General features: G+C 48.2%; 1 protein-coding gene across 2 annotated transcripts; it reads left to right on the top strand.

Annotated features, from left to right (window-relative positions):
- Nucleotides 1-6,297: 6,297 nt before the first annotated feature.
- Nucleotides 6,298-9,402, top strand: LOC125344689 (melanoma antigen preferentially expressed in tumors-like). Of its 2 annotated transcripts, XM_048337105.1 has the most exons (3): nucleotides 6,298-6,452; nucleotides 6,783-6,928; nucleotides 8,623-9,402. In XM_048337105.1, exons 1-3 carry the CDS (start codon nucleotides 6,414-6,416, stop codon nucleotides 9,164-9,166), a joined length of 729 nt encoding a protein of 242 aa, XP_048193062.1. In that variant the 5' UTR covers nucleotides 6,298-6,413; the 3' UTR covers nucleotides 9,167-9,402. The 2 variants fall into 2 exon arrangements, with proteins under 2 accessions (XP_048193062.1, XP_048193061.1); XM_048337104.1 differs by having other exon boundaries at nucleotides 6,298-6,928.
- The last annotated feature ends 12,814 nt before the right edge of the window (nucleotides 9,403-22,216 follow it).

Here is a 22,216-nt window from a genome sequence, read left to right as displayed (position 1 = left end):
GGTGACTTAATTAACACAGTTGCTGGAAGAAAGCCTGATTTGGGTTTGTTATTGCTGCTACTGCTGCTCCTTCCTCTTCTCTTCTTTGTGCTTATCTGCTGCTGCTTTGTCTTCTTACGCTGCTTCTGCTTTGTCTTCTTACGCTGCTTCTGCTTTGTCTTCTTACGCTGCTTCTGCTTCTTTTTTGCTTTAAGAAATTAATTCCCCCCCCCAGGTTATTAATTGAGGGGATTTATATTTGTGTCTCTGGAACTAAAATAATCTAATGTCCTTCTCTTCTTGATACCTAGGGTCAGGTTCTTTTCTGAGTAATCTTCGTGGTCCTCTTATTTAACCATCACAACAACTAATCTGTATGCTTTGCTCTACTCAGTAGATAAGGAAAGGGAATATGTGAGGTCTTATTTACTTGACCCAGTTCCAGAACAAGGTTAACAAATGTAGAAAGGACTTCATGTAAAATTGGCCTTGTTGGAAGACCTCTTTACAGTATGACAGCCTCAAGGTTGGGCATCAGGAAAACTTTGGGGTTTTTCTTTGCTGCATTGGCTGTATTGAGTTATGAGTTCTCCCCACTGGCTGCTACTCATCACCACCAGTCCCCAGCACTGACTGTTCTCTCTGTCCACAGGTGCCTGAGGAGCCCCTTGAAGATCCTCTCTCTCACCAATTGTCTGCTTCTAGAATCAGACTTGATGAATTTGTCTAAGTGCCCCAATACAAGACAGCTAAGGGGACTGTGTCTAAATAGGGTTATCCTGATGGACATAAGTTCTGAGACCCTGGAAGCACTGCTAGAGAATGTATCGAGTACCCTCCAGGTCCTGAGCCTAGAGGAATGTGGGATCATGAACCTCCAACTCACTGCCATTCTGCCTGCCCTGAGACACTGTTCCCAGCTCACAACCTTTAGCTTTTCTGGGAACCCCATCTCCATAAATGTGCTGTTGCGAGTCGTTCGCCACACCATTGGACTGACCAACTTAAGGCGTGTGCGGTACCCTGCACCACTGGAATTTTATGAGCATGTTGGAGATGGGTTGCTTGCTACCCTACAAGCCAAGCTGATGCAGATGCTACAAGAGTTGGGGCGGTCAGACATGGAGTGGCTCAGTGGCAAACCCTGTCCTCATCGTGAGTGGCCCTTCAGTGACCTGTGGCCCATGCCCTGGTAGCATCTACACAGGTAAGTAGCCCTATCCACAGCTTTGGTCTGTACATGTGGACACCGAAGCGTACAAATCACAGAAGCCACAGTTACAAAGGACTGCTCATGGTAAGCAGGAAAAGGAAAGATGATCAGGGATGCGAGTTAGACATTGACTTGGGGCAGTTTGGTCATTGTCAAAAATATCCTAAGGCATTACAAATGAGAATTTGAAATTTTACATGGGTAGGGTGATGTATAAGAATTGTCCCGGGGCTGGGGATATAGCCTAGTGGCAAGAGTGCCTGCCTCGGATACACGAGGCCCTAGGTTCGATTCCCCAGACCACATATACAGAAAAAACGGCCAGAAGCGGCGCTGTGGCTCAAGTGGCAGAGTGCTAGCCTTGAGCGGGAAGAAGCCAGGGACAGTGCTCAGGCCCTGAGTCCAAGGCCCAGGACTGGCAAAAAAAAAAAAAAAAAAAAAAAAAAAAAAGAATTGTCCCTACATTGATGAATGTAAAGAGACAGCCATAATTAAAGAAACCTTAGTATAAATGATTTGTTATGCTGTGTGATATATGAACCTGTTTCGGTAACTTAAAAGTCAGATATTATTTGAAGTTGAGAGTTGGCAAAAAAAATTTGCTGAGAAATGATTAGTGGGAACATTTTTTTTTTTTTTTTGGCCAGTCCTGGGGCTTGGACTCAGGGCCTGAGCACTGTCCCTGGCTTCTTTTTGCTCAAGGCTAGCACTCTGCCACTTGAGCCACAGCGCCACTTCTGGCCATTTTCTGTATATGTGGTGCTGGGGAATCGAACCCAGGGCCTCATGTATACGAGGCAAGCACTCTTGCCACTAGGCCATATCCCCAGCCCGGGAACATTTATTAGGACACTATTAAAAGGAAAATGATGGGCAATGAGGCCAAGAGCATATTGCTGCTATTGCTACTGCTGCTTCTGATCTGGTGAAGGTGCCAATGTGGGGTTGGCAACAGGCTTTTATAGGGTTACTAGGCTCTTTCCTGTTTTTAATCTCTTTGGGGGAGTCTTGCTTATTGGTCCTTTTTTTCCCCCCTCAGGGAATAGTTTGAATTCTCACCAGATTGGCTCTTCTGCATCTTATGGGAGCTATTTCATGTGCTTGTGTTGCCTCCATATTCCACCTTGGTCCTGGGTATCTGACTGTTTGCTATGTCTCCTTTAAGGGGAGACAGTCTTTCACATACCCTCTTCCTGTAGAGAAGAATGAATCCAATCTTGGATTCAGTGCCATGATGATATATTGGATTTGCTTGGAGCTGGTAGGGTTGTAGATATGTCCTAACCTACCTATTTATTATCCTAGCACATGAATATGGAGCAATCCACCGAGCCATGTCATGGTCTAATTGATTTTCGAATAGAATTACATGGCATCATGATTCATGGAGCTAAGAGGCACTGAAGGGTCAGAAAGTGTGGATGGTATCCATGCTGTACCCTGGTCACTAAACCTCCAGCCTAGTGCATGCAGAAAGAACTCTGGGTAGGAAGTCAATAAAGTGAGTTCTAGTGTCAAAAAGGAATAAAGTAGATGGGATGTCAATCCCCTGAAGAAGTGAGGCCAGGATCCCCATTTTCCCTTGAGATTCATCCAAGACTAGATAGGTTAATTTATGAGTGTTGCCTTGAGGTTGTCCTGAAATTTAGCTCCAAGGCAGCAGTCTTTTCTAAGCCTGGCATAGGTTTCCTGTGGGTGGCAGTAGCCATATCTAAAACTCTTCCATTTCTCATACTTCAAGAGTTGATAGGTTTTGTATACCAGTGAGTATTTCAGAGTACAAAGCAAATGCCATACATGTATATATTTGTTTGTTTTGGCTAGTCCTGGGGTTTGGACTCAGGGCTTGAGCACTGACCCTGGCCCTGGCTTCTTTTTACTCAAGGATAGCACTCAACCTCTTGAGCCACAGTGCTACTTCTGGCTTTTTGTATGTATGCGGTGCTGAGAACTCGAACCCAGGGCTTCATGTATGTGAGGCAAGCACTCTACCACTAGGCCATATTTCCAGCCCAGCAAATGCTATTTGAAGAGACAGGTTTTTATAGATTAAAGAGGGAAAATAATTATATCAGGAATATGGAAAAATAGAAAATATAAACTGGAGGCTCATTTACAGTAGTGTGTTTTTGTTCTTAATATGAATGTCCATATAAAGCCTCTCTCAAAACAATAGGTCATGGGGAGGAGAGAAGGTGGGAGAAAAATGAGGGAGGAGGTAACAAGTTTGACAAGAAATGTACTCACTACTTTACGTATGTAACTGTAACCTCTCTGTATGTCATCTTGAGAATAAAATTAAAAATTTAAAAACACACCAAAACAGCACCAAGAGATCACTTGATTAAATTTACTAGGTTTACTAGAGAGACAAAATGTCTTTCTCAACCAGGTCTTTTGCCAGCAGCCCTGAATGTCTGGGGAGAGTAAAATACTTTTCCTTTGTGTCACCAGGCAAAATGGTCACATCAGTACAGAGGCAGAGTTACCTAGGTGACCCGCACGCCTGGAGGCGGCTGCCTCCCCCGCCCCTGAGGTCACATCCGGGCCTCACCTCCCCATCCCACCCCCCTACAGAAGGCCTCGCCCGGGGGCGGCTGCTCTCTGTGAGCGTGGGCGCGGGTCAGCGGGACGAGCTCTCCTCTCCTGCCCGAGACCGCGTGGCGTCCTCCTTTCCCGGCTCCTGCTCCACACACCCGGCAGCCATCAGGTAAGGAATGCGCCGTGAGGGAAGGCGGAGGTTCTCATCCTCCTTAGAGGGGTCTGGAACTTTCGGGCGGTTCGTGTCGGGGCGCTGGAGTGAACTTGGAGCAGTTTATCCGGGGCTCTGAGCTCCAGGTGGGAAGTCCACGCGGAGCCGCCGCGGCTTCTCCCGCGTTGTCCACGGGTGTTTGCCCGCCGCCTCGCCCACCTGGTTTTCTTCTTCATGACCCGCGTTTGCACTGCGGGCGCCACCGGGCGGGGCGCGGGGACCCGGGTCTGGAAGGGGTGACCCCCGCCCCCATCGCCACCCGGACCCGGGGAGATCTGCCCTCCCCTCGCCCTGCTTCCAGCCCCCGCTTCCGGCTCCCGGCGGCCGCGCGTCCCGAGCCGTCGGCCCGGACCTGTGGGTCGGCGCGCGCCGCACCGAGTCCGGGTCCTCCCGGTTCCGGGGCGCAGGCTCGGGGTGCTGGCCCTGCCCGCCCGAAACGCCCGCCTGAGATTCGGGCAGACGCGGGAGCGGACGGTGCGGACCCCGCTCGGGGACGGGCGGCGCCGGGCGAGGGCGCACCGCCCCGGGACCGGAGGCCTCTGGGCGCCGGGCGCCGCCCCTCCCCGCCCGGGGCCCGGCAGGTGCGCGCGCGCCTCCTCCACCCGCCCGGCTCTCCCGGAGCCGAGCCCCGGGCCGGCGCAGCCCCCAGCCGCGCTCCTCCGCCTCCAGCGCCAGCCGCAGCTCTTCTCCCTTCTGCCCGCACAGCCGGCGGCCCTGGCCTGGCGCGGGGGTCCCGGCGCCACCCCGGAGGCAGCACCGCTGAACCTCGCGCCGCGCCGGGAGGAGCTGAGGCGCCCGAAGGACTCCCGGCCCTCAGTGTGCTTGGAAGGTGGAGAATGAGATGGAAAGGGGGCGAACTGGACGTCTGCTTTTGGTGAGTCAACATGCTGCCTAATAGCACAAGCTGTTAAAAATGAACTTTGGCAAGATAGGCGATATTTGGGTTAAGCTTCAGGCATAGGGCTCGGTGTTAATGGTAGGATTAAAATTTGATTATGGTAACCAAACCCTAATCCATACCCTAAGCCACTCAGGAATCCTATGCCTTACTTGAAACTTTTCATTAACTAAACCCACACAATAACTGTGCTCAACACAGCAACCCTAACCCAGTCCTCAAAGCTGGAGAGAGAACTGGTTTGCTGGTGTGGTTTTTGTTCTTTCCTCCCTCTTTGGCCTGTTTCCCGACAGTGTAGAGGGTCTGTGTGGGCTGCAGGCCTTTGTAACAGCTGGCTGCCTGCACACTGCTAATGCTGTGATAAATACTCCAAGATTCCATCCTTCAGTATGTGGCTTCTCAGACAATTTACACATATCTAACAATATGACTGGGTTAGGGGTCGGTTGTTGATGTCACTAAGGACTGGTGGTAGTAGGGCTACTCAGAGTGTGCGTTAGCACAAATATTTAGTTATGTTTTGGAAATAGATTAGGCAGGTGTTGGGTTTTCCATTAACCTTACAGAGCAGGTTAGAGTTAGGGACTAAGTTAGGGTTATGCTCACTATTACAGAAAGATAGTAAATGATGGTTGAGGAATGGGTCAGGCTTAGGGAGTGGGTTAGGGAAGGGAATAGGGAATGTGGTAGACAAAGGATGAGGTTGGGGAGCCTGTTAGGGAAGATTTTAGGATAGGGTTTAGGAAGGGTTGAGGGTTAGGGAGTGGGTGAGAATTAACTATGTGGAATCAGTTTGAGTTATGGAGTGGTTTACACTCCATAACAGGTAAGGATTAGGGTTAAGGAAGGGGCTAGGGTAAGAGTTAGGCAATGTGTTCAATATGAATGTGTTAGGTACACAATTGTATGGATTTTGGTTAGTAAATGGCTTAGGGTGAGGCATAAGGTTGGTGAGGAGCTTACGGTGTAGGTTGGGGTTGGAGCATGTTAGGGGTGTGAGTACTGGCTAGAGTTAGTGTGCACAATGGGGGTAGGAGTAGGGGTCGGGTAGCTAGGATCAGAGGCCTTTAGAGTGGACACTAGGGTGGTGCTAGAAACAATTGTTGGTATCTCCTTTAGGATGAACCACCATATAATGCACTATTGACTGAAGGAACATGTCTGCATTCCTTCCCAGTGTCACTTAAAGGTATGGGAAGTAGATTCTAGGGTTCAATCTCAGTGGTAGAATACTTGCCTTGCACTTCTGAGGTCCTATGATCAGTACTCAGTAATACAAAGTTAAACATATTGGGTAGAAGAACAGATAGATAACAGATGCTAAACAGACAGTCAGATAACAGAATAACCTTAAGAGAGAAGAAATCAGAGGAAAAAGCAAGATCCTAGGAGAAAAGGGGACCACAGCTAATACCTGGGTTTTTAGAGTTCATGTTTATATTTGACCTTTACCTTCATTCTGAGACCCTTCCCTTTACCTTCCATTAATCATCTGTTTTATCCACAGGCAGGGGAAACTGCAAGTACTGGATCTATGTCAGAAAACTATATGGTCTGGTAGCAGGGATGGCATGTGCTCACTGTCCCAGGCCATCCTGCCATTGATGAAGGTAAAGGTGGATGGATCCAGTATGGGAGCAAAAGAGCCCAGGGCTCCTCTGAAGGTGTTCATAGATCTCTACCTCAGTATTGGCAGCCACGATGAATGGCTCACTTCTCTGATTGAAAAGGCCAAGCAGTGGAAAGGTTTACTACACTTATACTGTAACAAGCTGAGTATTTTTGCACTGTCCGTACAAAATATGAAGGTATTGAAAATGGTGAGGCTGTATTCTGTCCAGGATTTGGAACTGGTCTGTAACTGGAAATTATCAGTCCTGGGGAAGCTCCTTTCTCTTCTACCATACATGGGTAAATTGCACAGACTCTTCCTGTCTCAGACACAGATGTCCCAGTGTAGTTCTTGGGAGGAGGAGGAGCAGTTTGTGGAGACGTTCAGCTCTCAGTTGCTCAGTCTACATCACCTCCAGGAGCTTCATTTGGAATCCATCAGCTCTCTTGAAGGCTCCTTGTGCAGTTTGCTCAGGTGAGGGTTATTACATTTGCTCTGCAGAATAGGACAGGTCTGTATTCATTTCAGGATGGATAAAGCATCTTTGCTCTGTGACAGCCATAATCATGTGTCCCTGTATGTCAACATTTGTCTTGTTCCCAAGTATGGTATCTATCCAAACAGTTTAGAGGTAGTCTTTATCCCTCTTTGGATCAGAATAGTACAATTGCATATACTGGGTACAATCATCTCAAGTTATATAGAACAACTATTTATTTTGGCTCACAGATCTAGTTGAGGTCCAGTGGAAAATATCCAGTGAATGCCACTGTTTTGGTTTATATGCAGAGACTATGTGCTCAAGCAATGTCAGGACCCTGGGTGTGGTAGTTTATACCTGTAATTCGAGCATTCGAGAGGCTTGGCAGGAGAATTTTGTCTTTGAGATAAGCCTATGCTACATAGTAAAACTCTGTCTAGAAATTTAAAAAGAGAACAACACACATAAGAACACAGAGTGAGACATAGAATTAGATAAGCCAGATTTTATAAAGGATTTATACTTTAGACAGCCCACTGATATATTGATCCATTGATTGTAACGGTACATCCTTAACTCTCTCTTAAGAGTTCTACTTAATTCCTTTTATTTTATCATAATGGAGACTCAATTTCAAAATGGATTTGTACTTAATGTGAGGGAGTATATATGAAGTATATGATTCTAGAAATAAAGGATAGGTGGTTAAGAGATAATAAAAAAGTCTGGGGGCTGGGGATATGGCCTAGTGGCAAGAGTGCTTGCCTCGTATACTTGAAGCCCTGGTTCGATTCCCCAGCACCACATATACAGAAAATGGCCAGAAGTGGCGCTGTGACTCAAGTGGCAGAGTGCTAGCCTTGAGAAAAAGTAGCCAGGGACAGTGCTCAGGCCCTGAGTCCAAGTCCCAGGACTGGCAAAAAAAAAAAAAAAAAAAAAAAAAAAAAAGTCTGAAGTTGATCCCTGTGTCTGGCAGACATTTTGGAGGCTGTTTGCCTTCTAGGTTTGTACTTTATGAAGGGTATTTTAGTAGCCTCATACTAGGTAATATAGGTGACTTAATTAACACAGTTGCTGGAAGAAAGCCTGATTTGGGTTTGTTATTGCTGCTACTGCTGCTCCTTCCTCTTCTCTTCTTTGTGCTTATCTGCTGCTGCTTTGTCTTCTTACGCTGCTTCTGCTTTGTCTTCTTACGCTGCTTCTGCTTTGTCTTCTTACGCTGCTTCTGCTTCTTTTTTGCTTTAAGAAATTAATTCCCCCCCCCCCCCCAGGTTATTAATTGAGGGGATTTATATTTGTGTCTCTGGAACTAAAATAATCTAATGTCCTTCTCTTCTTGATACCTAGGGTCAGGTTCTTTTCTGAGTAATCTTCGTGGTCCTCTTATTTAACCATCACAACAACTAATCTGTATGCTTTGCTCTACTCAGTAGATAAGGAAAGGGAATATGTGAGGTCTTATTTACTTGACCCAGTTCCAGAACAAGGTTAACAAATGTAGAAAGGACTTCATGTAAATTGGCCTTGTTGGAAGACCTCTTTACAGTATGACAGCCTCAAGGTTGGGCATCAGGAAAACTTTGGGGTTTTTCTTTGCTGCATTGGCTGTATTGAGTTATGAGTTCTCCCCACTGGCTGCTACTCATCACCACCAGTCCCCAGCACTGACTGTTCTCTCTGTCCACAGGTGCCTGAGGAGCCCCTTGAAGATCCTCTCTCTCACCAATTGTCTGCTTCTAGAATCAGACTTGATGAATTTGTCTAAGTGCCCCAATACAAGACAGCTAAGGGGACTGTGTCTAAATAGGGTTATCCTGATGGACATAAGTTCTGAGACCCTGGAAGCACTGCTAGAGAATGTATCGAGTACCCTCCAGGTCCTGAGCCTAGAGGAATGTGGGATCATGAACCTCCAACTCACTGCCATTCTGCCTGCCCTGAGACACTGTTCCCAGCTCACAACCTTTAGCTTTTCTGGGAACCCCATCTCCATAAATGTGCTGTTGCGAGTCGTTCGCCACACCATTGGACTGACCAACTTAAGGCGTGTGCGGTACCCTGCACCACTGGAATTTTATGAGCATGTTGGAGATGGGTTGCTTGCTACCCTACAAGCCAAGCTGATGCAGATGCTACAAGAGTTGGGGCGGTCAGACATGGAGTGGCTCAGTGGCAAACCCTGTCCTCATCGTGAGTGGCCCTTCAGTGACCTGTGGCCCATGCCCTGGTAGCATCTACACAGGTAAGTAGCCCTATCCACAGCTTTGGTCTGTACATGTGGACACCGAAGCGTACAAATCACAGAAGCCACAGTTACAAAGGACTGCTCATGGTAAGCAGGAAAAGGAAAGATGATCAGGGATGCGAGTTAGACATTGACTTGGGGCAGTTTGGTCATTGTCAAAAATATCCTAAGGCATTACAAATGAGAATTTGAAATTTTACATGGGTAGGGTGATGTATAAGAATTGTCCCGGGGCTGGGGATATAGCCTAGTGGCAAGAGTGCCTGCCTCGGATACACGAGGCCCTAGGTTCGATTCCCCAGACCACATATACAGAAAAAACGGCCAGAAGCGGCGCTGTGGCTCAAGTGGCAGAGTGCTAGCCTTGAGCGGGAAGAAGCCAGGGACAGTGCTCAGGCCCTGAGTCCAAGGCCCAGGACTGGCAAAAAAAAAAAAAAAAAAAAAAAAAAAAAAAGAATTGTCCCTACATTGATGAATGTAAAGAGACAGCCATAATTAAAGAAACCTTAGTATAAATGATTTGTTATGCTGTGTGATATATGAACCTGTTTCGGTAACTTAAAAGTCAGATATTATTTGAAGTTGAGAGTTGGCAAAAAAAAATTTGCTGAGAAATGATTAGTGGGAACATTTTTTTTTTTTTTTTTTTTTTTTTGGCCAGTCCTGGGGCTTGGACTCAGGGCCTGAGCACTGTCCCTGGCTTCTTTTTGCTCAAGGCTAGCACTCTGCCACTTGAGCCACAGCGCCACTTCTGGCCATTTTCTGTATATGTGGTGCTGGGGAATCGAACCCAGGGCCTCATGTATACGAGGCAAGCACTCTTGCCACTAGGCCATATCCCCAGCCCGGGAACATTTATTAGGACACTATTAAAAGGAAAATGATGGGCAATGAGGCCAAGAGCATATTGCTGCTATTGCTACTGCTGCTTCTGATCTGGTGAAGGTGCCAATGTGGGGTTGGCAACAGGCTTTTATAGGGTTACTAGGCTCTTTCCTGTTTTTAATCTCTTTGGGGGAGTCTTGCTTATTGGTCCTTTTTTTCCCCCCTCAGGGAATAGTTTGAATTCTCACCAGATTGGCTCTTCTGCATCTTATGGGAGCTATTTCATGTGCTTGTGTTGCCTCCATATTCCACCTTGGTCCTGGGTATCTGACTGTTTGCTATGTCTCCTTTAAGGGGAGACAGTCTTTCACATACCCTCTTCCTGTAGAGAAGAATGAATCCAATCTTGGATTCAGTGCCATGATGATATATTGGATTTGCTTGGAGCTGGTAGGGTTGTAGATATGTCCTAACCTACCTATTTATTATCCTAGCACATGAATATGGAGCAATCCACCGAGCCATGTCATGGTCTAATTGATTTTCGAATAGAATTACATGGCATCATGATTCATGGAGCTAAGAGGCACTGAAGGGTCAGAAAGTGTGGATGGTATCCATGCTGTACCCTGGTCACTAAACCTCCAGCCTAGTGCATGCAGAAAGAACTCTGGGTAGGAAGTCAATAAAGTGAGTTCTAGTGTCAAAAAGGAATAAAGTAGATGGGATGTCAATCCCCTGAAGAAGTGAGGCCAGGATCCCCATTTTCCCTTGAGATTCATCCAAGACTAGATAGGTTAATTTATGAGTGTTGCCTTGAGGTTGTCCTGAAATTTAGCTCCAAGGCAGCAGTCTTTTCTAAGCCTGGCATAGGTTTCCTGTGGGTGGCAGTAGCCATATCTAAAACTCTTCCATTTCTCATACTTCAAGAGTTGATAGGTTTTGTATACCAGTGAGTATTTCAGAGTACAAAGCAAATGCCATACATGTATATATTTGTTTGTTTTGGCTAGTCCTGGGGTTTGGACTCAGGGCTTGAGCACTGACCCTGGCCCTGGCTTCTTTTTACTCAAGGATAGCACTCAACCTCTTGAGCCACAGTGCTACTTCTGGCTTTTTGTATGTATGCGGTGCTGAGAACTCGAACCCAGGGCTTCATGTATGTGAGGCAAGCACTCTACCACTAGGCCATATTTCCAGCCCAGCAAATGCTATTTGAAGAGACAGGTTTTTATAGATTAAAGAGGGAAAATAATTATATCAGGAATATGGAAAAATAGAAAATATAAACTGGAGGCTCATTTACAGTAGTGTGTTTTTGTTCTTAATATGAATGTCCATATAAAGCCTCTCTCAAAACAATAGGTCATGGGGAGGAGAGAAGGTGGGAGAAAAATGAGGGAGGAGGTAACAAGTTTGACAAGAAATGTACTCACTACTTTACGTATGTAACTGTAACCTCTCTGTATGTCATCTTGAGAATAAAATTAAAAATTTAAAAACACACCAAAAACAGCACCAAGAGATCACTTGATTAAATTTACTAGGTTTACTAGAGAGACAAAATGTCTTTCTCAACCAGGTCTTTTGCCAGCAGCCCTGAATGTCTGGGGAGAGTAAAATACTTTTCCTTTGTGTCACCAGGCAAAATGGTCACATCAGTACAGAGGCAGAGTTACCTAGGTGACCCGCACGCCTGGAGGCGGCTGCCTCCCCCCGCCCCTGAGGTCACATCCGGGCCTCACCTCCCCATCCCACCCCCCTACAGAAGGCCTCGCCCGGGGGCGGCTGCTCTCTGTGAGCGTGGGCGCGGGTCAGCGGGACGAGCTCTCCTCTCCTGCCCGAGACCGCGTGGCGTCCTCCTTTCCCGGCTCCTGCTCCACACACCCGGCAGCCATCAGGTAAGGAATGCGCCGTGAGGGAAGGCGGAGGTTCTCATCCTCCTTAGAGGGGTCTGGAACTTTCGGGCGGTTCGTGTCGGGGCGCTGGAGTGAACTTGGAGCAGTTTATCCGGGGCTCTGAGCTCCAGGTGGGAAGTCCACGCGGAGCCGCCGCGGCTTCTCCCGCGTTGTCCACGGGTGTTTGCCCGCCGCCTCGCCCACCTGGTTTCTTCTTCATGACCCGCGTTTGCACTGCGGGCGCCACCGGGCGGGGCGCGGGGACCCGGGTCTGGAAGGGGTGACCCCCGCCCCCATCGCCACCCGGACCCGGGGAGATCTGCCCTCCCCTCGCCCTGCTTCCAGCCCCCGCTTCCGGCTCCCGGCGGCCGCGCGTCCCGAGCCGTCGGCCCGGACCTGTGGGTCGGCGCGCGCCGCACCGAGTCCGGGTCCTCCCGGTTCCGGGGCGCAGGCTCGGGGTGCTGGCCCTGCCCGCCCGAAACGCCCGCCTGAGATTCGGGCAGACGCGGGAGCGGACGGTGCGGACCCCGCTCGGGGACGGGCGGCGCCGGGCGAGGGCGCACCGCCCCGGGACCGGAGGCCTCTGGGCGCCGGGCGCCGCCCCTCCCCGCCCGGGGCCCGGCAGGTGCGCGCGCGCCTCCTCCACCCGCCCGGCTCTCCCGGAGCCGAGCCCCGGGCCGGCGCAGCCCCCAGCCGCGCTCCTCCGCCTCCAGCGCCAGCCGCAGCTCTTCTCCCTTCTGCCCGCACAGCCGGCGGCCCTGGCCTGGCGCGGGGGTCCCGGCGCCACCCCGGAGGCAGCACCGCTGAACCTCGCGCCGCGCCGGGAGGAGCTGAGGCGCCCGAAGGACTCCCGGCCCTCAGTGTGCTTGGAAGGTGGAGAATGAGATGGAAAGGGGGGCGAACTGGACGTCTGCTTTTGGTGAGTCAACATGCTGCCTAATAGCACAAGCTGTTAAAAATGAACTTTGGCAAGATAGGCGATATTTGGGTTAAGCTTCAGGCATAGGGCTCGGTGTTAATGGTAGGATTAAAATTTGATTATGGTAACCAAACCCTAATCCATACCCTAAGCCACTCAGGAATCCTATGCCTTACTTGAAACTTTTCATTAACTAAACCCACACAATAACTGTGCTCAACACAGCAACCCTAACCCAGTCCTCAAAGCTGGGAGAGAGAACTGGTTTGCTGGTGTGGTTTTTGTTCTTTCCTCCCTCTTTGGCCTGTTTCCCGACAGTGTAGAGGGTCTGTGTGGGCTGCAGGCCTTTGTAACAGCTGGCTGCCTGCACACTGCTAATGCTGTGATAAATACTCCAAGATTCCATCCTTCAGTATGTGGCTTCTCAGACAATTTACACATATCTAACAATATGACTGGGTTAGGGGTCGGTTGTTGATGTCACTAAGGACTGGTGGTAGTAGGGCTACTCAGAGTGTGCGTTAGCACAAATATTTAGTTATGTTTTGGAAATAGATTAGGCAGGTGTTGGGTTTTCCATTAACCTTACAGAGCAGGTTAGAGTTAGGGACTAAGTTAGGGTTATGCTCACTATTACAGAAAGATAGTAAATGATGGTTGAGGAATGGGTCAGGCTTAGGGAGTGGGTTAGGGAAGGGAATAGGGAATGTGGTAGACAAAGGATGAGGTTGGGGAGCCTGTTAGGGAAGATTTTAGGATAGGGTTTAGGAAGGGTTGAGGGTTAGGGAGTGGGTGAGAATTAACTATGTGGAATCAGTTTGAGTTATGGAGTGGTTTTACACTCCATAACAGGTAAGGATTAGGGTTAAGGAAGGGGCTAGGGTAAGAGTTAGGCAATGTGTTCAATATGAATGTGTTAGGTACACAATTGTATGGATTTTGGTTAGTAAATGGCTTAGGGTGAGGCATAAGGTTGGTGAGGAGCTTACGGTGTAGGTTGGGGTTGGAGCATGTTAGGGTGTGAGTACTGGCTAGAGTTAGTGTGCACAATGGGGGTAGGAGTAGGGGTCGGGTAGCTAGGATCAGAGGCCTTTAGAGTGGACACTAGGGTGGTGCTAGAAAACAATTGTTGGTATCTCCTTTAGGATGAACCACCATATAATGCACTATTGACTGAAGGAACATGTCTGCATTCCTTCCCAGTGTCACTTAAAGGTATGGGAAGTAGATTCTAGGGTTCAATCTCAGTGGTAGAATACTTGCCTTGCACTTCTGAGGTCCTATGATCAGTACTCAGTAATACAAAGTTAAACATATTGGGTAGAAGAACAGATAGATAACAGATGCTAAACAGACAGTCAGATAACAGAATAACCTTAAGAGAGAAGAAATCAGAGGGAAAAAGCAAGATCCTAGGAGAAAAGGGGACCACAGCTAATACCTGGGTTTTAGAGTTCATGTTTATATTTGACCTTTACCTTCATTCTGAGACCCTTCCCTTTACCTTCCATTAATCATCTGTTTTATCCACAGGCAGGGGAAACTGCAAGTACTGGATCTATGTCAGAAAACTATATGGTCTGGTAGCAGGGATGGCATGTGCTCACTGTCCCAGGCCATCCTGCCATTGATGAAGGTAAAGGTGGATGGATCCAGTATGGGAGCAAAAGAGCCCAGGGCTCCTCTGAAGGTGTTCATAGATCTCTACCTCAGTATTGGCAGCCACGATGAATGGCTCACTTCTCTGATTGAAAAGGCCAAGCAGTGGAAAGGTTTACTACACTTATACTGTAACAAGCTGAGTATTTTTGCACTGTCCGTACAAAATATGAAGGTATTGAAAATGGTGAGGCTGTATTCTGTCCAGGATTTGGAACTGGTCTGTAACTGGAAATTATCAGTCCTGGGGAAGCTCCTTTCTCTTCTACCATACATGGGTAAATTGCACAGACTCTTCCTGTCTCAGACACAGATGTCCCAGTGTAGTTCTTGGGAGGAGGAGGAGCAGTTTGTGGAGACGTTCAGCTCTCAGTTGCTCAGTCTACATCACCTCCAGGAGCTTCATTTTGGAATCCATCAGCTCTCTTGAAGGCTCCTTGTGCAGTTTGCTCAGGTGAGGGTTATTACATTTGCTCTGCAGAATAGGACAGGTCTGTATTCATTTCAGATGGATAAAGCATCTTTGCTCTGTGACAGCCATAATCATGTGTCCCTGTATGTCAACATTTGTCTTGTTCCCAAGTATGGTATCTATCCAAACAGTTTAGAGGTAGTCTTTATCCCTCTTTGGATCAGAATAGTACAATTGCATATACTGGGTACAATCATCTCAAGTTATATAGAACAACTATTTATTTTGGCTCACAGATCTAGTTGAGGTCCAGTGGAAAATATCCAGTGAATGCCACTGTTTTGGTTTATATGCAGAGACTATGTGCTCAAGCAATGTCAGGACCCTGGGTGTGGTAGTTTATACCTGTAATTCGAGCATTCGAGAGGCTTGGCAGGAGAATTTTTGTCTTTGAGATAAGCCTATGCTACATAGTAAAACTCTGTCTAGAAATTTAAAAAGAGAAACAACACACATAAGAACACAGAGTGAGACATAGAATTAGATAAGCCAGATTTTATAAAGGATTTATACTTTAGACAGCCCACTGATATATTGATCCATTGATTGTAACGGTACATCCTTAACTCTCTCTTAAGAGTTCTACTTAATTCCTTTTATTTTATCATAATGGAGACTCAATTTCAAAATGGATTTGTACTTAATGTGAGGGAGTATATATGAAGTATATGATTCTAGAAATAAAGGATAGGTGGTTAAGAGATAATAAAAAAGTCTGGGGGCTGGGGATATGGCCTAGTGGCAAGAGTGCTTGCCTCGTATACTTGAAGCCCTGGTTCGATTCCCCAGCACCACATATACAGAAAAATGGCCAGAAGTGGCGCTGTGACTCAAGTGGCAGAGTGCTAGCCTTGAGAAAAAAGTAGCCAGGGACAGTGCTCAGGCCCTGAGTCCAAGTCCCAGGACTGGCAAAAAAAAAAAAAAAAAAAAAAAAAAAAAAAGTCTGAAGTTGATCCCTGTGTCTGGCAGACATTTTGGAGGCTGTTTGCCTTCTAGGTTTGTACTTTATGAAGGGTATTTTAGTAGCCTCATACTAGGTAATATAGGTGACTTAATTAACACAGTTGCTGGAAGAAAGCCTGATTTGGGTTTGTTATTGCTGCTTACTGCTGCTCCTTCCTCTTCTCTTCTTTGTGCTTATCTGCTGCTGCTTTGTCTTCTTACGCTGCTTCTGCTTTGTCTTCTTACGCTGCTTCTGCTTTGTCCTTCTTACGCTGCTTCTGCTTCTTTTTTGCTTTAAGAAATTAATTCCCCCCCCCCCCCAGGTTATTAATTGAGGGGATTTATATTTGTGTCTCTGGAACTAAAATAATCTAATGTCCTTCTCTTCTTGATACCTAGGGTCAGGTTCTTTTCTGAGTAATCTTCGTGGTCCTCTTATTTAACCATCACAACAACTAATCTGTATGCTTTGCTCTACTCAGTAGATAGGAAAGGGAATATGTGAGGTCTTATTTACTTGACCCAGTTCCAGAACAAGGTTAACAAATGTAGAAAGGACTTCATGTAAATTGGCCTTGTTGGAAGACCTCTTTACAGTATGACAGCCTCAAGGTTGGGCATCAGGAAAACTTTGGGGTTTTTCTTTGCTGCATTGGCTGTATTGAGTTATGAGTTCTCCCCACTGGCTGCTACTCATCACCACCAGTCCCCAGCACTGACTGTTCTCCTCTGTCCCACAGGTGCCTGAGGAGCCCCTTGAAGATCCTCTCTCTCACCAATTGTCTGCTTCTAGAATCAGACTTGATGAATTTGTCTAAGTGCCCCAATACAAGACAGCTAAGGGGACTGTGTCTAAATAGGGTTATCCTGATGGACATAAGTTCTGAGACCCTGGAAGCACTGCTAGAGAATGTATCGAGTACCCTCCAGGTCCTGAGCCTAGAGGAATGTGGGATCATGAACCTCCCAACTCACTGCCATTCTGCCTGCCCTGAGACACTGTTCCCAGCTCACAACCTTTAGCTTTTCTGGGAACCCCATCTCCATAAATGTGCTGTTGCGAGTCGTTCGCCACACCATTGGACTGACCAACTTAAGGCGTGTGCGGTACCCCTGCACCACTGGAATTTTATGAGCATGTTGGAGATGGGTTGCTTGCTACCCTACAAGCCAAGCTGATGCAGATGCTACAAGAGTTGGGGCGGTCAGACATGGAGTGGCTCAGTGGCAAACCCTGTCCTCATCGTGAGTGGCCCTTCAGTGACCTGTGGCCCATGCCCTGGTAGCATCTACACAGGTAAGTAGCCCTATCCACAGCTTTGGTCTGTACATGTGGACACCGAAGCGTACAAATCACAGAAGCCACAGTTACAAAGGGACTGCTCATGGTAAGCAGGAAAAAGGGAAAGATGATCAGGGATGCGAGTTAGACATTGACTTGGGGCAGTTTGGTCATTGTCAAAAATATCCTAAGGCATTACAAATGAGAATTTGAAATTTTACATGGGTAGGGTGATGTATAAGAATTGTCCCGGGGCTGGGGATATAGCCTAGTGGCAAGAGTGCCTGCCTCGGATACACGAGGCCCTAGGTTCGATTCCCCAGACCACATATACAGAAAAAAACGGCCAGAAGCGGCGCTGTGGCTCAAGTGGCAGAGTGCTAGCCTTGAGCGGGAAGAAGCCAGGGACAGTGCTCAGGCCCTGAGTCCAAGGCCCAGGACTGGCAAAAAAAAAAAAAAAAAAAAAAAAAAAAAAAAGAATTGTCCCTACATTGATGAATGTAAAGAGACAGCCATAATTAAAGAAACCTTAGTATAAATGATTTGTTATGCTGTGTGATATATGAACCTGTTTTCGGTAACTTAAAAGTCAGATATTATTTGAAGTTGAGAGTTGGCAAAAAAAAATTTGCTGAGAAATGATTAGTGGGAACATTTTTTTTTTTTTTTTTTTTTTTTTGGCCAGTCCTGGGGCTTGGACTCAGGGCCTGAGCACTGTCCCTGGCTTCTTTTTGCTCAAGGCTAGCACTCTGCCACTTGAGCCACAGCGCCACTTCTGGCCATTTTCTGTATATGTGGTGCTGGGGAATCGAACCCAGGGCCTCATGTATACGAGGCAAGCACTCTTGCCACTAGGCCATATCCCCAGCCCGGGAACATTTATTAGGACACTATTAAAAGGAAAATGATGGGCAATGAGGCCAAGAGCATATTGCTGCTATTGCTACTGCTGCTTCTGATCTGGTGAAGGTGCCAATGTGGGGTTGGCAACAGGCTTTTATAGGGTTACTAGGCTCTTTCCTGTTTTTTAATCTCTTTGGGGGAGTCTTGCTTATTGGTCCTTTTTTTCCCCCCTCAGGGAATAGTTTGAATTCTCACCAGATTGGCTCTTCTGCATCTTATGGGAGCTATTTCATGTGCTTGTGTTGCCTCCATATTCCACCTTGGTCCTGGGTATCTGACTGTTTGCTATGTCTCCTTTAAGGGGAGACAGTCCTTTCACATACCCTCTTCCTGTAGAGAAGAATGAATCCAATCTTGGATTCAGTGCCATGATGATATATTGGATTTGCTTGGAGCTGGTAGGGTTGTAGATATGTCCTAACCTACCTATTTATTATCCTAGCACATGAATATGGAGCAATCCACCGAGCCATGTCATGGTCTAATTGATTTTCGAATAGAATTACATGGCATCATGATTCATGGAGCTAAGAGGCACTGAAGGGTCAGAAAGTGTGGATGGTATCCATGCTGTACCCTGGTCACTAAACCTCCAGCCTAGTGCATGCAGAAAGAACTCTGGGTAGGAAGTCAATAAAGTGAGTTCTAGTGGTCAAAAAGGAATAAAGTAGATGGGATGTCAATCCCCTGAAGAAGTGAGGCCAGGATCCCCATTTTCCCCTTGAGATTCATCCAAGACTAGATAGGTTAATTTATGAGTGTTGCCTTGAGGTTGTCCCTGAAATTTAGCTCCAAGGCAGCAGTCTTTTCTAAGCCTGGCATAGGTTTCCCTGTGGGTGGCAGTAGCCATATCTAAAACTCTTCCATTTCTCATACTTCAAGAGTTGATAGGTTTTGTATACCAGTGAGTATTTCAGAGTACAAAGCAAATGCCATACATGTATATATTTGTTTGTTTTGGCTAGTCCTGGGGTTTGGGACTCAGGGCTTGAGCACTGACCCTGGCCCTGGCTTCTTTTTTACTCAAGGATAGCACTCAACCTCTTGAGCCACAGTGCTACTTCTGGCTTTTTGTATGTATGCGGTGCTGAGAACTCGAACCCAGGGCTTCATGTATGTGAGGCAAGCACTCTACCACTAGGCCATATTTCCAGCCCAGCAAATGCTATTTGAAGAGACAGGTTTTTTATAGATTAAAGAGGGAAAATAATTATATCAGGAATATGGAAAAATAGAAAATATAAACTGGAGGCTCATTTACAGTAGTGTGTTTTTGTTCTTAATATGAATGTCCATATAAAAGCCTCTCTCAAAACAATAGGTCATGGGGAGGAGAGAAGGTGGGAGAAAAATGAGGGAGGAGGTAAACAAGTTTGACAAGAAATGTACTCACTACTTTACGTATGTAACTGTAACCTCTCTGTATGTCATCTTGAGAATAAAATTAAAAATTTAAAAACACACCAAAACAGCACCAAGAGATCACTTGATTAAATTTACTAGGTTTACTAGAGAGACAAAATGTCTTTCTCAACCAGGTCTTTTGCCAGCAGCCCTGAATGTCTGGGGAGAGTAAAATACTTTTCCTTTGTGTCACCAGGCAAAATGGTCACATCAGTACAGAGGCAGAGTTACCTAGGTGACCCGCACGCCTGGAGGCGGCTGCCTCCCCCGCCCCTGAGGTCACATCCGGGCCTCACCTCCCCATCCCACCCCCCTACAGAAGGCCTCGCCCGGGGGCGGCTGCTCTCTGTGAGCGTGGGCGCGGGTCAGCGGGACGAGCTCTCCTCTCCTGCCCGAGGACCGCGTGGCGTCCTCCTTTCCCGGCTCCTGCTCCACACACCCGGCAGCCATCAGGTAAGGAATGCGCCGTGAGGGAAGGCGGAGGTTCTCATCCTCCTTAGAGGGGTCTGGAACTTTCGGGCGGTTCGTGTCGGGGCGCTGGAGTGAACTTGGAGCAGTTTTATCCGGGGCTCTGAGCTCCAGGTGGGAAGTCCACGCGGAGCCGCCGCGGCTTCTCCCGCGTTGTCCACGGGTGTTTGCCCGCCGCCTCGCCCACCTGGTTTCTTCTTCATGACCCGCGTTTGCACTGCGGGCGCCACCGGGCGGGGCGCGGGGACCCGGGTCCTGGAAGGGGTGACCCCCGCCCCCATCGCCACCCGGACCCGGGGAGATCTGCCCTCCCCTCGCCCTGCTTCCAGCCCCCGCTTCCGGCTCCCGGCGGCCGCGCGTCCCGAGCCGTCGGCCCGGACCTGTGGGTCGGCGCGCGCCGCACCGAGTCCGGGTCCTCCCGGTTCCGGGGCGCAGGCTCGGGGTGCTGGCCCTGCCCCGCCCGAAACGCCCGCCTGAGATTCGGGCAGACGCGGGAGCGGACGGTGCGGACCCCGCTCGGGGACGGGCGGCGCCGGGCGAGGGCGCACCGCCCCGGGACCGGAGGCCTCTGGGCGCCGGGCGCCGCCCCTCCCCGCCCGGGGCCCGGCAGGTGCGCGCGCGCCTCCTCCACCCGCCCGGCTCTCCCGGAGCCGAGCCCCGGGCCGGCGCAGCCCCCAGCCGCGCTCCTCCGCCTCCAGCGCCAGCCGCAGCTCTTCTCCCTTCTGCCCGCACAGCCGGCGGCCCTGGCCTGGCGCGGGGGTCCCGGCGCCACCCCGGAGGCAGCACCGCTGAACCTCGCGCCGCGCCGGGAGGAGCTGAGGCGCCCGAAGGACTCCCGGCCCTCAGTGTGCTTGGAAGGTGGAGAATGAGATGGAAAGGGGGCGAACTGGACGTCTGCTTTTTGGTGAGTCAACATGCTGCCTAATAGCACAAGCTGTTAAAAATGAACTTTGGCAAGATAGGCGATATTTGGGTTAAGCTTCAGGCATAGGGCTCGGTGTTAATGGTAGGATTAAAATTTGATTATGGTAACCAAACCCTAATCCATACCCTAAGCCACTCAGGAATCCTATGCCTTACTTGAAACTTTTCATTAACTAAACCCACACAATAACTGTGCTCAACACAGCAACCCTAACCCAGTCCTCAAAGCTGGAGAGAGAGAACTGGTTTGCTGGTGTGGTTTTTGTTCTTTCCTCCCTCTTTGGCCTGTTTCCCGACAGTGTAGAGGGTCTGTGTGGGCTGCAGGCCTTTGTAACAGCTGGCTGCCTGCACACTGCTAATGCTGTGATAAATACTCCAAGATTCCATCCTTCAGTATGTGGCTTCTCAGACAATTTACACATATCTAACAATATGACTGGGTTAGGGGTCGGTTGTTGATGTCACTAAGGACTGGTGGTAGTAGGGCTACTCAGAGTGTGCGTTAGCACAAATATTTAGTTATGTTTTGGAAATAGATTAGGCAGGTGTTGGGTTTTCCATTAACCTTACAGAGCAGGTTAGAGTTAGGGACTAAGTTAGGGTTATGCTCACTATTACAGAAAGATAGTAAATGATGGTTGAGGAATGGGTCAGGCTTAGGGAGTGGGTTTAGGGAAGGGAATAGGGAATGTGGTAGACAAAGGATGAGGTTGGGGAGCCTGTTAGGGAAGATTTTAGGATAGGGTTTAGGAAGGGTTGAGGGTTAGGGAGTGGGTGAGAATTAACTATGTGGAATCAGTTTGAGTTATGGAGTGGTTTACACTCCATAACAGGTAAGGATTAGGGTTAAGGAAGGGGCTAGGGTAAGAGTTAGGCAATGTGTTCAATATGAATGTGTTAGGTACACAATTGTATGGATTTTGGTTAGTAAAATGGCTTAGGGTGAGGCATAAGGTTGGTGAGGAGCTTACGGTGTAGGTTGGGGTTGGAGCATGTTAGGGTGTGAGTACTGGCTAGAGTTAGTGTGCACAATGGGGGTAGGAGTAGGGGTCGGGTAGCTAGGATCAGAGGCCTTTAGAGTGGACACTAGGGTGGTGCTAGAAACAATTGTTGGTATCTCCTTTAGGATGAACCACCATATAATGCACTATTGACTGAAGGAACATGTCTGCATTCCTTCCCAGTGTCACTTAAAGGTATGGGAAGTAGATTCTAGGGTTCAATCTCAGTGGTAGAATACTTGCCTTGCACTTCTGAGGTCCTATGATCAGTACTCAGTAATACAAAGTTAAACATATTGGGTAGAAGAACAGATAGATAACAGATGCTAAACAGACAGT

This window comes from Perognathus longimembris, unplaced genomic scaffold (assembly GCF_023159225.1).
Source record: "Perognathus longimembris pacificus isolate PPM17 unplaced genomic scaffold, ASM2315922v1 HiC_scaffold_3899, whole genome shotgun sequence".
Classification (NCBI taxonomy): domain Eukaryota; kingdom Metazoa; phylum Chordata; class Mammalia; order Rodentia; family Heteromyidae; genus Perognathus; species Perognathus longimembris.
This window is presented reverse-complemented; position numbering and strand designations above follow the sequence as displayed.